At 42.5% G+C, this 18,715-nt stretch overlaps 1 protein-coding gene across 1 annotated transcript in view; it reads left to right on the plus strand.

Annotated features, from left to right (window-relative positions):
* The window catches only part of Chat (choline O-acetyltransferase), a 57,972-nt gene extending 50,015 nt beyond the window's left edge, over positions 1–7,957 (plus strand). The window contains 2 exon segments of the mRNA XM_074079555.1: positions 2,707–2,844; positions 4,832–7,957. Of these exon segments, the coding sequence (XP_073935656.1) occupies positions 2,707–2,844; positions 4,832–5,089 (396 nt within the window). The 3' untranslated portion in view covers positions 5,090–7,957.
* Positions 7,958–18,715: the final 10,758 nt, after the last annotated feature.

Genomic DNA, 18,715 nt, shown 5'->3' on the forward strand with positions numbered 1-18,715 from the left:
TCTCATAATTCTACTGGAGGATATAGCGTGAGAAAATAAAATATAAAAGATGAACTCATAAGCTCCAAAAAATCAGAAGATTCAACTGCAAGACAGAGGTAGAAAGACTCCCTAGGATGATAGCAAAAGGAGCTCACAAGCTGACAGCTGTTCAGCAGACCTAGTGAGCAGTCATCACAGAGGAGCAAGAACTTAAGTGGAAAGATGAAATTCTAGCTGAGAATTTAGGAACCAATTAACATAGAAAGCCAAACAGGTAAAAAAAAAACACAATATTTAAAGATGACCATTTCTGGCAAAAATAAAACAGTCAATAAGGAAATCTAGCCATAGTGTACTGCTTGACCCAACTGTGAATGGTTACATAATATTATGCAAACACTGTATGTTGATCAAACAACAAAGAGTTAAAAACCTAACTTTATTGGGAAGATGGAAAGAATGGAAATGTGTTGGAGGAATAGAGGCATAAAAAAATAAAGTTTCATTTTTCTATAAAAAGAAGATTACAGGTAAAACAGGAAAAGGCAGCCATGGCACTCTAAGCATGGATTTGGAACAATGTAAATAGATATCAAAAGAAATAGAGAAAGGGTGGCAGGGAATTGCCACTGTAGAGTGAGAATCAGTGCCAGTAAGGTGAGGCAAGCCTTTGGATTTTTAAACTATAAACAAACTTATGAAAAATTTTAGAAAAATATCCTCCAATGCATTGCTACAGACTTCTGTTGTGCTATCTATTTTAACTTAATGAGGATAACTGTCTCAGAAATATGAGGGGGGTGGTGATGATGGCTGGCAGCAAAGCTGATGCCCATTTGGCTGGGGAAGGGAAGAGAGAGGAGAAAGAAGAAAGAAGCAAGGACCCTCCTGACAACTGGCAGATGTATTTGGTAGTGGTGGTGGGGAGAGGAAATTCCAATGGAGGGGTGAGGTGGTCCAAGTCCTGTCTCACTACTTTATTACCTTATGTTTTACTTCCCAGCCTTTATCTCAGGTTATGGTATTATTTGCATAGTGGTAACATCCACCCTTACTAACCACGAGCTCCACCAGGGCTCAGTCTGTAGCTGCTCCGTTCTCCATGCTTGCTGCACCACCCAGTAGCATCAGGCATAGAGTTGGAATTCAAAGTTTCCCTGAAGGAAGGGAGGACTGAACCTGGAGTCCTTTTGCTCATTACTACTCTGTCTAAACAACTCTTTGCACATTCTCTCTTGCTATAGTTTGTTCAGAAATGGTGAAATCAGGTGGGCTGGCTGCTCTACAGAGAGTTTGTTTCTACAGACCTACACAAACCAGAGATTAAATAGAGGTAACCAGAGAGTGAAAAGAGCCATCTACTGTTCGGATGGGCACATAGTGCTTCCTGTCTGTCCTGCTGAGACACATCCAAAGTAAGCTGTAGGATTGGGTGTAGTTCAGTGGTAGAGCACTAGCTAGCAAGAGTAAGGCCCTGGGTTCTATCCCAGCACCACAATACAGGAATAAATTAATTAAAAATAAAGTAAGCTGTGGTTTTGTAACTTGTCTTTTCAGACTGTAATGAGAGACTAAGGCCTCTGCCTTGTTTATGCATTCAGTCTCCATTGAAAGGGAACGGCTGTCAAATCCCAAAACGTGCTTGGTAAACCCAAGCGAGGTTCATTGGGAAAGTTTTCCTCCTGGGTGGGGCTCTAGCAGCTAAATGGCCATTTTGCATAACTTTGAAACCCCAAGTTACAACCACTTTGATGTTAACTTAAAGTTTATTGCTGTAGGGAGGTATGGCCCTGAGTCTCCATCAGCCTGCAACATTGTCCTAAATAAACACATAATCAAAAGCAAAACCAAAAAACTGTGTATGCTACATACCCAGCCTCAAGTGGGAGAGATGTAGACCAAGTGCTCTGGCCCCACTTCTAGCCACACAACCATCCCTGAGCTCCATCTCACTGAGATTTTGGAGCTCCTGCTCTATCACCCCATTCTTTGACATGAGTTTAACTATCTTTGTGATAAAAAGAAAAAAAAAAACTTTCATCAGTCAAGTAGCTCTTTCCCCTTGAAAATATCAGCTGAGCCTCTGCTCAGATATCTGGTTCCTAAGTCAAAATGATTCTTAGATTATGAATCTAAATTTAAGAGTATCAATCTGGGGCCCACAAAGTGACTGAGACTCAAGGGAACCTGATGCCCTCTAACCCTTTCCCTTGATCTCCTGCTGGACAATGAAGCATTGGTTGTATTGAGAAAGTCTGCACTCTCACAGCCAGGCTTACCCCTCCACATGCTTAAGTGGAGCCTAGCAGTCCCTGGACCCAGCACATGGCCTTCTCCCCAAACTCCTTCCCTGGCCCTAGCAGCTTTGTGGTTGGGATGGCCCATCCAGGGCCACTCTTTCCATTAGAGCACGGTGTGGATGCAGATGTTTAGTGGATGCTGGGACTTACTGACTGTTAACTCAGGCATCCTTAAGATAGACCCCCAACCTGTGCTAGACTCCTCCTGTGGATAAAGAAGTAGGTAAAAGCCTAAGGAACAGAGGTTGTATAGTAAAGTAGTCCACAGTGGGTGGCTACTCACTTACATTGTCTGTAGCAAGTGCTGGGTAAATGCCAGTCATGACTGTTGGAGTCACCATTACCATTGTGGAGGAGAGAGGAGGGGAAGAGGAGGCACCAAGAGTTCATGGTTCATCTCCTTCTCTCTGTCCCCAATTCCCAGGCTATAACAGGGATGGCCATCGACAACCACCTGTTAGCACTGCGAGAGCTGGCTCGGGACCTGTGTAAGGAGCTGCCCGAGATGTTCACAGATGAAACTTACCTGATGAGCAACCGTTTTGTCCTCTCCACCAGCCAGGTACAGCCCCTGCACACAGCCCTGGACCAGAGGCTCCTTCGTAACCAGTGAGCCTTCTAAAAAGTAATTAGTGACTGCCATCCCCTGACTGGAGTTAGCAAGTCCTGACTCGGCCAGTCTTATATGGAGCCTAGCAGTCCCTGGACCCAGCACATGAAAAGTGCTGTATGTACTTATGGGGTATAGTGTGATGTTGCAATACAGTGTGTGATGGTCAGATCAGCATAACGGGCGTATCTGTCATCTCAGATGTTGGGTTGGGTTTGGAACATTGAAAATCCTCTCTACTATTTTGAAATACTCAAATAATTGCTGACAACTATAGTTATCCTGCTGTGTTACAGGACATTAGAGGTCATTCTTCCTTTGCAACTGCACCCCTGTGCCACTAACAATCCTCTCCCCATCCTCCCTCCCCAACCTGACCCTGCTTCCTACGAATTATGTCACCTTCAGAAGAATGATCTAAATGTTCAGAGCACTGGTTCCTCATCTTCTAAATGGGAGTGACCACAGACGCTCTGTCCCCTTAGCCAAGGTGAGAACAGGATGGGAACACAACCCATCTTGGGGCTCTAACCATTATGCAGTACTGCCTTTCAATCTGCCACTTGAGAGGTGGTAATCCACAGAGGGGACCATAGGCTCTGAAATCCCACAGGCCTGGATGTAGGTCCCAAATAGATCATGGGCATTATTATGAAGGACCAGGCCAATGACAGAAGATTAGCTGGCAACCCAACATCTCCTAGCCAGTGCTGCGACAGGCCTGTGTGTTGGAGGACCTCTGTCACAAAGACAGGGTAGAATCCATTAGTAGGAGGCCCAAGTTGAGGGAGGAATACCCCACAAGTCAACTTACTAAAACTCCACCTCATCCATGAGTGTCTGGACATGATAAAGCTGTGTTTGAGGATAAAAGCCCACTCGGTAATTTGATTTTGTCATTATGGCTGTGAGCTTGCAGATGTGAATAAATGTGGACAGAACACAACAGCATAAATTCCTTAGGAAACCATCCATGGTCAAAAAAGTGCTCTGGAATGGCTTTATGGCCTCTGGCTATTGCACGGCAAATTTATCTGACAATGCAGTGACTCTATTAGCAAGACTAATGGCTTTTTCTGCCCCATTAAAATGGCCAGTGTCACTTCAGAAGGTCTGAGAACACAGCATCAGAAACCTGTGGGTTTAAAACAAACCCCGACCCTGAACCTGCCCAAGAATCCTTCCTATTTGTCTCCTAGAACTAGCTAAAAAAAATTAATTGGGGAGTGTGAGTTTTTTGGTGATTGTTTTCCAACTGGAAAGTAGCCTTTATGGCTTGAACGCCTTCAGAAACACACTGTCTTGTTTGTGATCTTACAAAATCTTAGCCCTCTAAATTCAATTCAGCTTAGGTGCATAACTAAAACTCTAGTTGATGGCAACCTTTGAAACACCCCGTGCTGGGTAATTGTGCATGGCCAGGCTGAGGGGAGAAAAATCAGACCAGCCAGGCAATGCTGACAGTAATTAAGGATCTGGGGGAAATCAAGAGAAGATGGGCCAGATTTCTTCCAGTTCATAAATTACTCCCTGTGGGAAGCCATCTAACTGTTGGGTGCCACCAGGGTGCCATTTAGTAAATTACCCTGATTGCTACAGTGCCTCAAATGGCCCCCAGGTGAAGAAGAGACTCAGACCAAGCCCCAGCACCAGGTCACCCTGGGAGCTCTTGGCTCCACAAGTAGAGCAGACTGCCCGCCAGGGAGTGGGTTTGAGGTCCCTGTCCGTCCTTCCAAAGCCATGCAGTTAGATGAGTTTGTTTTTATGACTCTGGCCGTGTCCAGCCAGGCTGAAGCAATCAATTGATCTGTTGAAATCACTGAAATCCCTGGGCTGGAGAACAGTCAGAGAAGCCAGAGGTGTTGGAAGGTGTCTCATTCTACCTGGTTGACAGGCTGCATTTCAGAACCAGCTGCTTCTGACCTATGCTCTCCTCTAGGTGCCCACAACCATGGAGATGTTTTGCTGCTATGGTCCTGTGGTCCCCAATGGGTATGGTGCCTGCTATAACCCCCAGCCTGAGACCATCCTCTTCTGCATCTCCAGCTTTCACAACTGCAAGGAGACCTCTTCTGCAGAGTTTGCAGAAGCTGTGGGAGCAAGCCTCCTTGACATGAGAGACCTCTGTAGCACACTACAGCCAGCTGAGGACAAACCACTGGCCACGAAGTAAAAAGCCAGGAGACCCACCCAGTGATATCTTCCACTAGATGTCAAGTTCCCAATCCCAGCCCTCAGTGGCTGCCATACCCTGCCAAACCCCTCCCATCCCTTGTTCCAGCTTTCTGTACCTTCTGTCCTCAGGGCCCAACCTGCAGGCCACACAAAGGCATCACACAGAGCCAGGGTGTTGGAAGAAAGCATCCCTACTTAATGCATGGCAATTGTCATTACTTTTGAAGGTGGCATCTGGCCTGTTCCCTAGGCATCAAGACCAGCCTGGCTCAGAGGCAGCCTGGCTGAGCTGGGGGATACACACCAAGGATTTCCCTCCATGTTCATGTTCCCTTTCCCAGCAGGACCTAGCGTGTCCAGGTGATCTTTCTGGCCAAGGAAAAAATGAGTCACCCTATTAGTTGCCATATGCCCAAGTGAATCACAAAGACCAAGACCTAGGCTAGCTCCGGGTCATTACCTTTTTGCTTTCTGGGAGGAGCAGCGGCTTTGTTTTCATATTCAAAGCATCTGATCCTGCCATTCAGTGCTTCTCCTGAGCCCTGCAGTCCCATGGGCACCCTAAAACACACACACACCCCAAGTTCATTTAAAATACACCCCAAGTTCATTTAAATGAACCCCAAGTTCATTTAAAATACACTGACATGTGCCCAAATACATCTCTCCTTTTGCCTTGCAGGGCATCCTTTCTTAAGTTCAGATCAGCACATCCAGCTATTCAGAAAGAAAAAAAAACAAAGATTGTCTGTGTCTGCCCTGGAGTCTTTGTAGCTCTCTGCATCCCGGGAGGCATTAGGGACAGTCCCAAATGAGGAAATCACACAGCCAGAACAAGCAGGCACTCATACATGTGGGTGTGCAGTGGACTTGTCCATTCCTGGGCCCAGTCATTTGCACTTTTTTTTTTGACTCTTTGCCACATTGCTTCCCGCTAAATATGCCCAGACAGGAGAACAGAGAGGGAAACTTGGGGTTTTTCCATCACTGTTATTATTGTTTATCTCTTTTTTGTTTGTTTTCAAGAGAGAGGTTTTAAAAAATCTACTCTGACATTAATTTCCCAAATGATCTCAGCGGCCCCAGCAGGACACCCCTAGGACTGTGGCTCCTTTATCTGGAGAATGCCCCAGAGATTATGATCAAAACCCGTGAGGAGCAGCCCAACACCAGCCTCTCCACTGGCCTCAGGGACCAAGGGAACAGCTAGCAGAGAGAGAGGGACTGGGAGGAGAGAATGACTGTGTTCGGAGACACCCCCAGTTGGGGCAAGACAGTTCAGTCCTGACAGACCACCCCTCCTAGGCAGAGTCAAGGCTGAGATTCTCCTAGGGGCTGTTACCGTAGAGGAGGTGTGAGAGGCGTTTAAAGTCGGGGCACTTTTTTATTTAAAAAATTTAAGTTTTATTTTACTTTAAATTTGCAGATAACAATTGTACATATTTGGGGATACAATGTGATGTTTTCCTACATGTATCCATTGTGAAATGATCAAGTCAGAGTAATTGGCAGATCATGTCTTTGTGGTAAGAACATTCAGAATGCTCTCTCTAGTTACTCTGAAATACACAAGACATTGTAATTGACTATAGTCACCCTACTGTGCAATGGAACATCAGAGCTCATTCCTCTTATCTAACCAGCATTGTACCCATTGACTAGCCTGTTTCCTTGTCCTTCTTTCCTCCGACTCTCCTCAGACTCTGGTAACTACTATTCTACTCTCAACTATGAATGAGTTCGACTTTTTAATGAGAACTCTAAAGCAACCCTAAAATTCAAAAGTGCAGAAAGTATAGGGCAGCCAGAGTCCATTCCCCCACTAGGCTGCTCCATCCCCTCTGCAGTGTTTCTGGAAATCCTCCTCCCCAATTCTGTGGGGCTTTACGTCATTCTGAGCAGTCCACCATGGCCCAAGGCCCCTGCCAGTGTCCCTTCTTTGGATCATTGTGAAAGCTCTCTGCACCTTGCACATGGGCTGAGTGGGCAGATATTTGGCCTTTGCTCCACTCCTTGAGAACACAAAGACCTGGAGCAAGGAAGTCCTTGAGCCCCTAGCTTTATGTAGAAGTTCTCTACGGGATGATGAGGAACTGGCCTTCCAATGCACAAACTTAAGTTATTGTTCTACAGGTCTCTACTCCTTCCCTTTTATGTCCACCTTTAGCTCCCCTTGGCAAATTGCAGCCCAAAGGCCCCAGGGGTTCCTGGGGACCAGCAATTCACCTGCTGTAAGTTGATCCAAAGCCACTTGTGTGATCTCACTCTATGACCCCAGGTAGATTTGAGTTCTCTACTGGTTTCCCTCCATGGATTTCTGAGCAGGCACAGAACTCTGGCTTTGGGGTCAGGCAGCCCCACTGAGTTTGGCCAAGTGACTTAGCTGTCCAGAGACTCAACTCTCTCCATTGTCAAATGAGAACAAGAACGTCCCTGTCTTGCCAGGGTTGGAGATCATGTGCATCAAGACCTTGCACAGCAGGTAGGCAGCAGCGTCCACCTTTGGGATGGCATTCCTCAGCATTATTTCAGAGATTTTTTTTTCAACTATTAACACTGATCTGAGAGAACAAAGCTCATACCTGCTGTTATCTGAGCACAGGGAAAGGGAACTCACATCATTAACTCAGATATCAAGTCATGCACAGTGAGGGCTTTGAGACTTATGAGTGGTAGACACCCGGCTGGAGGGAACACCTCCTCTCTCTGAAGAAGGGGCTGGAAGCTGGTCTTCCCCTCCATGAACAAGAAGGTGTGCTCCGTCCTTATGCACAGGCAACACTGAGCCATGGCCATGGGCTCCTTTGTGGGGACCCTGGGAAAGGAGACCATGTGTCCCCAAAGAGATGGACAATGAGACAGACATTTAGAACAGTGATGCATAGTTAATGTGGCTACTTACAACTCTGCTAAATTGCCAAAATATATAAAGTTAATATTTGAGTTTTATTTTTATAAAATAGTTCTAGATTTATGGCAATATGTATATGTGTATTTATAGCCTTTCCATTTTAATTTATAGTTTTGTGCTTTAAAGAAATATATGTATGATTAAAGAACTGTATATTGAGACTATTCTATTCAAGTTATTTAAAGATTGTGAGTCTGAATTCAATAAAATGTAATTCCAAGAAAGATGAGGCTGCCATTGTTCCTCCCAACAGTGCTGTAAAATACAATGCTGTAAATTCTGTGAGAGGGTCAGCAATCCTTTGGCCTGTGTCTGGGCTCCTCCAGCAGCAGTGGTGGATGTCTAAAAGACACAAGGAAACGCAGCAGGGTGGCGTGCGCCTGCATTTCCAGCTCCTCAGGAAGATGAGGCAGGATTACTGCTTGAGCCCAGTTTGAAACCAACCTGAGGGACATAGCAAGAGCTTGTCTCAAAAGGAAATCAAAATAAAAGATAATATGGCCAGGAAAGTAAAGGGAGGAGGGAACTAAGTCTCTCCTAGTGTATGACAAACCACCATGGAGTGGAGATGAAGGGCAAGTGGCCTCACAGAACATCTGTGGTCAGTTGAATATGGTCAGGTCAGCAGGAACCTGGGTGTAGAGACGGATGACTCCCTCTATGCCTGTACAACATGGAGGCAGCACAAAGTGGAGGTGAAAACACCAGGCTCAGATGCCTGGACAATAAGCCCTTACTTGCCATGGGCTTTGAGGAAGTCTCCTTACCTCTCTATGCCTGAATCCTCACCCATAAGGTGGAATGCTAAGATCAGCACTGCTCACTTTCAGATTGAGGTGGGGTGACGTGACATGGTTATTGCTTGAAAATGAAGGAAGCATTGTAAAACCCTAGCCTTCTCGTTGCAGGCTTGCAGACACATGGGCACACTCCTTTGCTCTGCCCAGTCCACAGCTATACTCCAAGCTGTAAGATCCTCTCCATGGGTACAGCAATTCACAATACTGGAACATGATTCCTCCAAATAGAGGCTTTCCAAATAGAGCCTAAAATGGACTGGTGGAGTAGCTCAAACGGTAGAGCACCTGCCTAGCAAGCGTGAGACCCTGAGTTCAAGCCCCTGTACCATTAAAAAAAGTACAATTAGAGTGGAAAAGGAACATTGAAGTGTGTGGATTTGCTGGCTGGAATGTGGGGAAGGAATTATTCAAAGAGGTAATGCCTAAGAATATTCTAGTAGGAGTGGAGGCTCAAAGTATGTGGATCTGCTTTTATCTACTATATATGTCACAGGTGGCTCCCAAATATTCAGAAGTAAGAAGACAGACAACAGAGAGAGAGAAAAGCACAATCAGGAAGCCAACTCCTGCATACAAAATAATGCCACTCCTCCCCATGAGTACAAATGCCGGGAAGAACCTCTGAATTACACAAGAGCACCCAGAAGTTTCCAAATTACCCCTAAGCAGCTCTCCTTGGAGAGAAACCAGTGCCTTGGGCTCCCTTTATAAATCCAACCCTTCTCCCTGCTTTTGTGTTTCTCAGATTTTTTGCTTTCAGAAAAGTCACTCAAGTATGAAGGATGAACAGTGTGCCATTCCTAGGAAGAGCTGGCCTCATATCATGAAAGGAAGAGCCTTTCTACACAAACTCTCTCCTTGTTCTAGGCATGCTCGGCCATCTCTTTCAGGGATTTCTCTTCCTACATCTGTCCCTTATGTCAATGGACCCCAGAGTTCTGTCCATAGTCTCTATTTCTAATTAAGGTACAGCAATATGGCAAGCTGAAGATGCAGAAGGGCTCCCTCCACCTTCAGAAACATACACTCAAAAGGGAATTTCCTTAAAAATAGATAATGGAGTTCAGAAGCAGCAAAATAAATGCTCATGTTCCAGAAAAAGAGGAGGACACTCACAGCACACAGCAGTAAGCAGAGCTGCATGTGGATCAAACCAGACCCATCAACCCAAGGGAGGAACAAGGAAGCCTGCCATTCACTCGGGGCTGTAGATAGGAGCAATACACCTATAAGAAATCAAAGCCACAGACTTGTGCCACGGGCAGATGAAAAACCTGGATTTACATAACTTCTGTGTAAAGATAGAATGCCAACCCAATAATTTTGAAAGGTCAAATTGGCCTATTACAGGTTGACAGAGTGGTTCAAGTGGTAGAGCACTTGCCTAGCAAGCATGAGGCCCTTGAGTTCAAACCCCAGTAACCACCAAAAAGTAATAATACTAATTGGCCTGGGTCAGTAAGGCTCAAAGGAACTCATAAGAATCACATACAAAACTACTTTTCACCTGGAACATACCAACGCCTACAGGGGATGTTTGCAGATGAGTTCACAGTCAGAAAATACAAATAACACATGAAATGACTCAGCAGATAAGGCAAACAGGAGAGATGACATCACAAAGGCTTGAGATAACAGATGAGTCAAAAGAAACTATTAAATAGATACACTTAGTATTTTTAAATAAATTATTAAACAAATACAAGGAAGATAGAACATACATGTAGGAGCTTGAAAAGGAGAAAATAGAGAGAATGGAAGGAAAGAACTAGTCAAAGAGAAAGTGGCTTAGAGTATTTCAGAACTGAAGGAACACTTAATTCCAAAATTCATCAAAGAAGAGATCACAACACAAATATTAAAATACTTATAGAAAAATGATAGACACTGTATTTCTTTTTTATTATTATTATTATTCATATGTGCATACAAGTATTGGGTCATTTCTCCCTCCTGCCCCCACCCCCTCCCTTACCACCCACTCCGCCCCCTCCCTCTCCCCCCACCCCCTCAATACCCAGCAGAAACTATTTTGCCCTTATTTCTAATTTTGTTGTAGAGAGAGTATAAGCAATAATAGGAAGGAACAAGGTTTTTGCTGGTTGAGATAAGGATAGCTACACAGGGAATTGACTCAAATTAATTTCCTGTGCCTGTGTGTTACCTTCTAGGTTAATTCTTTTTGATCTAACCTTTTCTCTAGTTCCTGGTCCCCTTTTCCTATTGGTCTCAGTTGCTTTTAAGGTATCTGCTTTAGTTTCTCTGCGTTAAGGGCAACAAATGCTAGCTAATTTTTTAGGTGTCTTACCTATCCTCACCCCTCCCTTGTGTGCTCTCGTTTTTATCATGTGCTCAAAGTCCAATCCCATTGTTGTGTTTGCCCTTGATCTAATTTCCACATATGAGGGAGAACATATGATTTTTGGTCTTTTGGGCCAGGCTAACCTCACTCAGAATGATGTTCTCCAATTCCATCCATTTACCAGCGAATGATAACATTTTGTTCTTCTTCATGGCTGCATAAAATTCCATTGTGTATAGATACCACATTTTCTTAATCCATTTGTCAGTGGTGGGGCATCTTGGCTGTTTGCGTAACTTGGCTATTGTGAGTAGTGCCGCAATAAACATGAGTGTGCAGGTGCCTCTGGAGTAACCTGTATCACAGTCTTTTGGGTATATCCTCAAGAGTGGTATTGCTGGATCAAATGGTAGATCGATGTCTAGCTTTTTAAGTAGCCTCCAAATTTTTTTCCAGAGTGGTTGCACTAGTTTACATTCCCACCAACAGTGTAAGAGGGTTCCTTTTTCCCCACATCCTCGCCAACACCTGTTGTTGGTGGTGTTGCTGATGGTGGCTATTCTAACAGGGGTGAGGTGGAATCTTAGTGTGGTTTTAATTTGCATTTCCTTTATTGCTAGAGATGGAGAGCATTTTTTCATGTGTTTTTTGGCCATTTGAATTTCTTCTTTTGAGAAAGTTCTGTTTAGTTCATTTGCCCATTTCTTTATTGGTTCATTAGTTTTGGGAGAATTTAGATTTTTAGGTTCCTTATATATTCTGGTTATCAGTCCTTTGTCTGATGTGTAGCTGGCAAATATTTTCTCCCACTCTGTGGGTGTTCTCTTCAGTTTAGAGACCATTTCTTTTGATGAACAGAAGCTTTTTAGCTTTATGAGCTCCCATTTATCTATGCTATCTCTTAGTTGCTGTGCTGCTGGGGTTTCATTGAGAAAGTTCTTACCTATACCTACTAACTCCAGAGTATTTCCTACTCTTTCCTGTATCAACTTTAGAGTTTGTGGTCTGATATTAAGATCCTTGATCCATTTTGAGTTAATCTTGGTATAGGGTGATATACATGGATCTAGTTTCAGTTTTTTGCAGACTGCTAACCAGTTTTCCCAGCAGTTTTTGTTGAAGAGGCTGCTATTTCTCCATCGTATATTTTTAGCTCCTTTGTCAAAGACAAGTTGGTTATAGTTGTGTGGCTTCCTATCTGGGTCCTCTATTCTGTTCCACTGGTCTTCATGTCTGTTTTTGTGCCAGTACCATGCTGTTTTTATCGTTACTGCTTTGTAATATAGTTTGAAGTCAGGTATTGTGATACCTCCTGCATTGTTCTTTTGACTGAGTATTGCCTTGGCTATTCGTGGCTTCCTGTGTTTCCATGTAAATTTCACGGTAGATTTTTCGATCTCTTTAATGAATGTCATTGGAATTTTGATGGGAATTGCATTAAACATGTAGATTACTTTTGGGAGTATCGACATTTTTACTATGTTGGTTCTACCAATCCATGAGCATGGGAGATCTCTCCACTTTCTATAGTCTTCCTCAATCTCTTTCTTCAGAAGTGTATAGTTTTCCTTGTAGAGGTTTTTCACATCTTTTGTTAGGTTTACACCTAGGTATTTGACTTTTTTTTGAGGCTATTGTAAATGGAATTGTTTTCATACATTCTTTTTCAGTTTGCTCATTGTTAGTGTATAGAAATGCTAATGATTTTTCTGTATTGATTTTATATCCTGCTACCTTGCTATAGCTATTGATGATGTCTAGAAGCTTCTGAGTAGAGTTTTTTGGGTCTTTAAGGTATAGGATCATGTCGTCTGCAAATAGGGATATTTTGACAGTTTCTTTACCTATTTGTATTCCTTTTATTCCTTCTTCTTGCCTAATTGCTCTGGCTAGGAATTCCAGTACTATGTTGAATAGGAGTGGAGATAGTGGGCATCCTTGTCTGGTTCCTGATTTTAGAGGGAATGGTTTCAGTTTTTCTCCGTTAAGTATAATGCTGGCTGTAGGTTTGTCATATATAGCTTTTATAATGTTGAGGAACTTTCCTTCTATTCCTAATTTTCTTAGAGCTTTTATCATGAAATGGTGTTGGATCTTATCAAAGGCTTTTTCTGCATCTATTGAGATGATCAAGTGGTTTTTATCTTTGCTTTTGTTAATGTGGTTTATTACGTTTATTGATTTTCGTATGTTGAACCACCCCTGCATCCCTGGGATGAAGCCTACTTGGTCGACACTGTATTTCAAAACCTCTAGTATATAGCAAATGTGATTATAGGACATTAAATAGCTTTAAATACTTTTATCAGAAGATAGGAAAGATGTGTTAAGTATAACTTTAAAAATAAGAAAAAGAACCAAATAATAAACTCAAAGAAAGTAGAAGGAAAAAATTATTTAAATATAGGAATAGCTTTTAAGAAAAAAATTAGAGAATAAAAGCAAAGCAAAAATGGGTTGTGAAAAGACAAACAAAATAGACAAGTATGGTAAAACCAATTAAAAAAGCAAAATTCAGCGATAAATAATATTATGAATAAAAAGTTGACATAATGTCAATAGCATTTTAAAAGATAAAAGAGAATATAGCAAAACTTAGATACAAAAAAAAGATGAGAGAGACAAATTTTGTCAAACTTTCAAAGAAGGGATCATTTTAATTGTGTTCTATTCTCCCTCATTTATTCTCTGAGGCTAATATAAAGTGTAATATTCAATCCAGACTCAGACATATAATAAAGAAAACAGGCAAATTTTGTTCATGCATGTATATGCAGAAATCCTAAGCAAATAAATGTTAAGGGTATGTAAGAAAATATACACATCAGTGACCAAGGTAGGTAGTTCAGTGTTAGCAAACAGCTAAATAACAGCAGGGCCTGTTAACCCCAGCTACTCAGGAGGCAGAGGCAGAAGGATGTTGAGTTCAAGGCCAACCTGGACAAAGTTAGCCAGACCCTTCCTCAAAAGCAATACAAACGAGAAGATATGTACTATCACTGCTTTTATTGTAACAGATGTTCTGGCAAGTGAAATGAGATAAGAAAAAAAAGAAAAGTTTATAAAGGAAGTAAAACTGTCATTGCTTGCAAACAGTGTGACTGTTTACATAGAAAACCCAAAAGAATCAACAAATAAGTTAACAAATAATAAATAAGATAAAAGTAGCTTATATACCATCACTATATAAAAGTCAATTTCATTTTCTACACCAGCAACAAACAAAAATCCCAACTGAAAAGACTTGGTTTATATAGTAACTCTTTTTCTTTTGGCAGTGCTAGGGTTTGAACTCAGGGCCTCATGCTTGCAATACAGGTGCTCTACCACTTGAGCCACTCCACCAGTGAAAAGCCTAGGTTTAAAATAGCTCCCAGAAAAAAGGAACCCTCTTACAGTGTTGGTGGGAATGTAAACTAGTACAACCACTCTGGAAAAAAATTTGGAGGCTACTTAAAAAGCTAGACATCGATCTACCATTTGATCCAGCAATACCACTCTTGGGGATATACCCAAAAGACTGTTACTCCAGAGGCACCTGCACACCCATGTTTATTGCGGCACTATTCAAAATAGCCAAGTTATGGAAACAGCCAAGATGCCCCACCACTGACAAATGGATTAAGAAAATGTGGTATCTATACACAATGGAATTCTATGCAGCCATGAAGAAGAACGAAATGTTATCATTCGCTGGTAAATGGATGGAATTGGAGAACATCATTCTGAGTGAGGTTAGCCTGGCCCAAAAGACCAAAAATCGTATGTTCTTCCTCATATGTGGACATTAGATCAAGGGCAAACACAACAAGGGGATTGGACTATGAGCACATGATAAAAGCGAGAGCATACAAGGGAGGGGTGAGGATAGGTAAGACACCTAAAAAATTAGCTAGCATTTGTTGCCCTCAATGCAGAGAAACTAAAGTAGATACCTTAAAAGCAACTGAGACCAATAGGAAAAGGGGAACAGGTACTAGAGAAAAGGTTAGTTCAAGAAGAATTAACCTAGAAGGTAACACCCACGCACAGGAAATCAATGTGAGTCAATGCCCTGTATAGCTATCCTTATCTCAACCAGCAAAAACCCTTGTTCCTTCCTATTATTGCTTATACTCTCTCTACAACAAAATTAGAAATAAGGGCAAAATAGTTTCTGCTGGGTATTGGGGGGGGAGGGAGGGGGCGGAGTGGGTGGTAAGGGAGGGGGTGGGGGCAGGAGGGAGAAATGACCCAAGCCTTGTATGCACATATGAATAATAAAAGAAAAAAAATAAACAAATAAAATAAAATAGCTCCCAGAACAAAACTCACAAATGCATAACAAACTACATGCAAATAACTATAACCAGTACTGAAAGACACTGAGCAAGATCTAAATAAAGGAGATGTAGTCCAAGCCAAGAACAAGAAAGCCTCAGAAAGACATCTGATTGTCTAAACTGATCTCCTGACTCAATGCACTTTCAGTCAAATTCTCAACAAGGAAAATTTTTTGCTTTTAATAATGGTAGTCTAGTTAATTCAGACTAGGTTCCTACAAAAGAAATCTTGAAAAATATGGCATACAACTTTTTAAAAAAATCTTCTTGAGGTGGATGTGGTAGTACACACTTGTCATCCCAGCCCTGGGGGTGGGAGGGAGTCTAAGACCTTCTCCAAAAAAATAACTAAGGCAAAATATGACTGGGGAGATGGCTCACATAGTAGAGTAGATGGCGTCCTGAGTTCAAATACTTACTGGGTTGAGTAGTCTAAGAAGACACTAGTCCAGAAGACGCCAAGTCCTTGTGTTGCCTGAACAGAGACACAAATTGCAAAACTTACTGAAAGAAAAGGAAGAAAGAGTAAGAGGAAGCACCTCACGGGAAGTGGTGGGCCCCTGCCAGGTGGCACAGAAGTATTAATTTCTTTCTTAAGTCCATTTCATAAGTTGTAAGACAGGAAAAATCTGGGCAGTCCTTAGGGAGGAGCTAGGGTGGCTGGCAGGTATATTAACACAGCTATCACATAACAGGGGTAGTCTGCGCATGTGCTTATGCTAATATTTGGTCTTTAATTGTATGTATGAGATGTGACTGATATTCATGAGGTCTTAAGTAAGAGGATTTAGTCTGGGAGACAAAATTGGGCGCAGGCCTTTTTTTTACAAGCAAGGCAGGCCCAAAGAGGTACCTCTTCTGGACACTATCTTGCAATTATATTTACAATCACCAGGGTATTTATTGCTGTAGAGTTGGCTCAGGCCAGCTGGGGTGCCTGTTAGCTTTGTTTGCAAGAGAAGAGAGCCCCTGATAAATTATTTTCCCTGTTTGCTAGCCTGCCCCACAATGACTAACCTGGGACACAATTAAAGTAAACCAGACACTTAAGGTGACAAGATAAAATTAGCAGAAACAAATAACAGCAAAAGAAACACAAGGTCTCCAAACAATGGACTTCTCAAACACAAGCTATCAAATAACTATCTTTACTATGATCAAGGAGATTAAAAAACCAACCCAGAAAACTTGGCAAGAAACTGAAAATGGCACAGAATATTTGAAAGGGAACAAACTAAAATTCTAGAATTAAAAATATAACCAGGTGGATGGCTTTAATACTGGCTAAGATGCAGCTGAAAAGAAAATTAGTAAAGTGGATAATATATAAAAATGAACAAATGCATGTGTACAGTACACATGCCTGCACACATACAGATGAAGGACACAGGGAAAGAGAAAAATACAAAAGAGACAAAGAACATAGTGAGAAGGTCTAGCATACATTTAAGTAGAGTCCCTGAGATATGAAAATGTCACATAAGCAATATGTGAAGAAGCAAAGGCTCAAACTTCTCCAAAACTGAAGAAGGACCTTCATTCAGTTCCAAGAATCTCACAAATCCCAAGCAGGATAAATAAAAAGAAACACAAAGGCGCCTTATGGTGAAACCATACAAGCAAGAGCTGAAGAAACATGAAAACAAAAAAGTAACCAAAAAAAGCAATGGCAATCTTTATAAAAATTTTTAGCAGAGTTAATGCAAGGAAGCTAAATTTCTACTAAGTGAAAATATCACAGTGACTAAAGGATTCTTGCCTTCTGAAAAGCACACAGATTTTAGAGAGAATGAGACAACAGGTCCTTCCAAGGGAGGGCATGTGGCCATACTGTACCAGCAGAAAGAACAATAACACCAGGAGTTCTGCACTCCTCCAGAGTTTGCTGTGTTCAGTATGTTGGGGAGTTCATATACTGCTATTTGATGGTGCAAAATAATGTGTTGAGGGAAAAAATTTATGCTTCCTCTATTTACCAACCATGTATAAATTAATCCTCTTCAAAGAAATAGGTGTTATAGTAGAACAGGTTGTATACATGGTGAGAAATGAAAATGCAACAGTAGCGTATGTTGAGAAAGGAATTAATGGAAAAGATCTTTAAATCATTGCACTGTCCAAAAGGAGGATAAAAATATCAACTACCACTGATTTCTAGAAATTAAGAATGCATTTGTTAGGTTTGGCTAATTGCTACAATAAACCACCCCCAAATCTCAGCGGGTACAGAATGGATGTTTCCTTTCGCTCCTGTCATAGACTGATGCTGGTTGGTGGGCTGTGTTCAGGACAGCTATTCGAGGGTCCAAGTTCTTGGCGTGTAGTGATCCCTCATCCCGGATCCCGAGCAGGGGTGCGGTCTACGGCCATACCACCCTGAACGCGCCGGATCTCCTCTGAGCAGGGGAGCGGGAGACGTTTTTTAGAAGCCAAGGATAGAGGTGGTGATGTTCTTTAACTGGCAGAGCAGAACAAAGGAACGGGAGTTTGGCCATCCTACAGCTTTGTCTCATTATAGTAAGAGAACAGAAACAAGTTTCAAACAAAGGGGGAAAATGAATTGATTTAAAAATATATTGAGCTGTGCGCGAGTGGCTCACGCCTGTAATCCTAGCTACTCAGGAGGCAGACAGAGATCAGGAGGATGATGGTTCAAAGCCAGCCCTGGAAAGTAGTTCATGAGACCCTATCTCGAAAACACCTTCACAAAAAGAGGGCTGGTGGAGTGGCTCAAGGTGTAGGCCCTGAGTTCAAGCCCCAGTATATATATATATATATATATATATATATATATATATATATATATATATATATATGTACTTGCCTGTTTTTTAATTCACTGTATATATTTATTTATATATATTTATATACTGAATTCAAAAACAGTTAAGAAAGTAGAGAAAGGTAATGGTTTCCAGTCCAAAGGACACCCCTGCCTGGCTTAGGAAAATGTCTTGGCCTCTCTGAGCCTTCGTTTTGTAAATACAAAATGCAACTCGCTTTAGAGGGATGGCATTCTGATCAAATGAGATGATTTTGTGCTTAGCACCAGCAGGTCACAAACTTCCTATAGCTATGGGTATATGGCTAGTTACCATTGACACCTGCTGCGTCACCTGCCTGGAGGCTCGGTAGGGCAACTTCAGCGCAGGGCAGTGCACCAGCGTGGGGGGGAGGGGCGCGGGGGGGCGGAGGCCCCCAGCCTCTCTCTGGCCCCGCCCCGCGCGTGGCCACGCCCACCGCACAGGGACGAGCGGTTGCCTAGCAGCAGGTGCCGCGCGGCATCCCTGACTGCCGCGGGCCTGGCCGCAGA

Source organism: Castor canadensis, chromosome 7 (assembly GCF_047511655.1).
Source record: "Castor canadensis chromosome 7, mCasCan1.hap1v2, whole genome shotgun sequence".
NCBI lineage: Eukaryota > Metazoa > Chordata > Mammalia > Rodentia > Castoridae > Castor > Castor canadensis.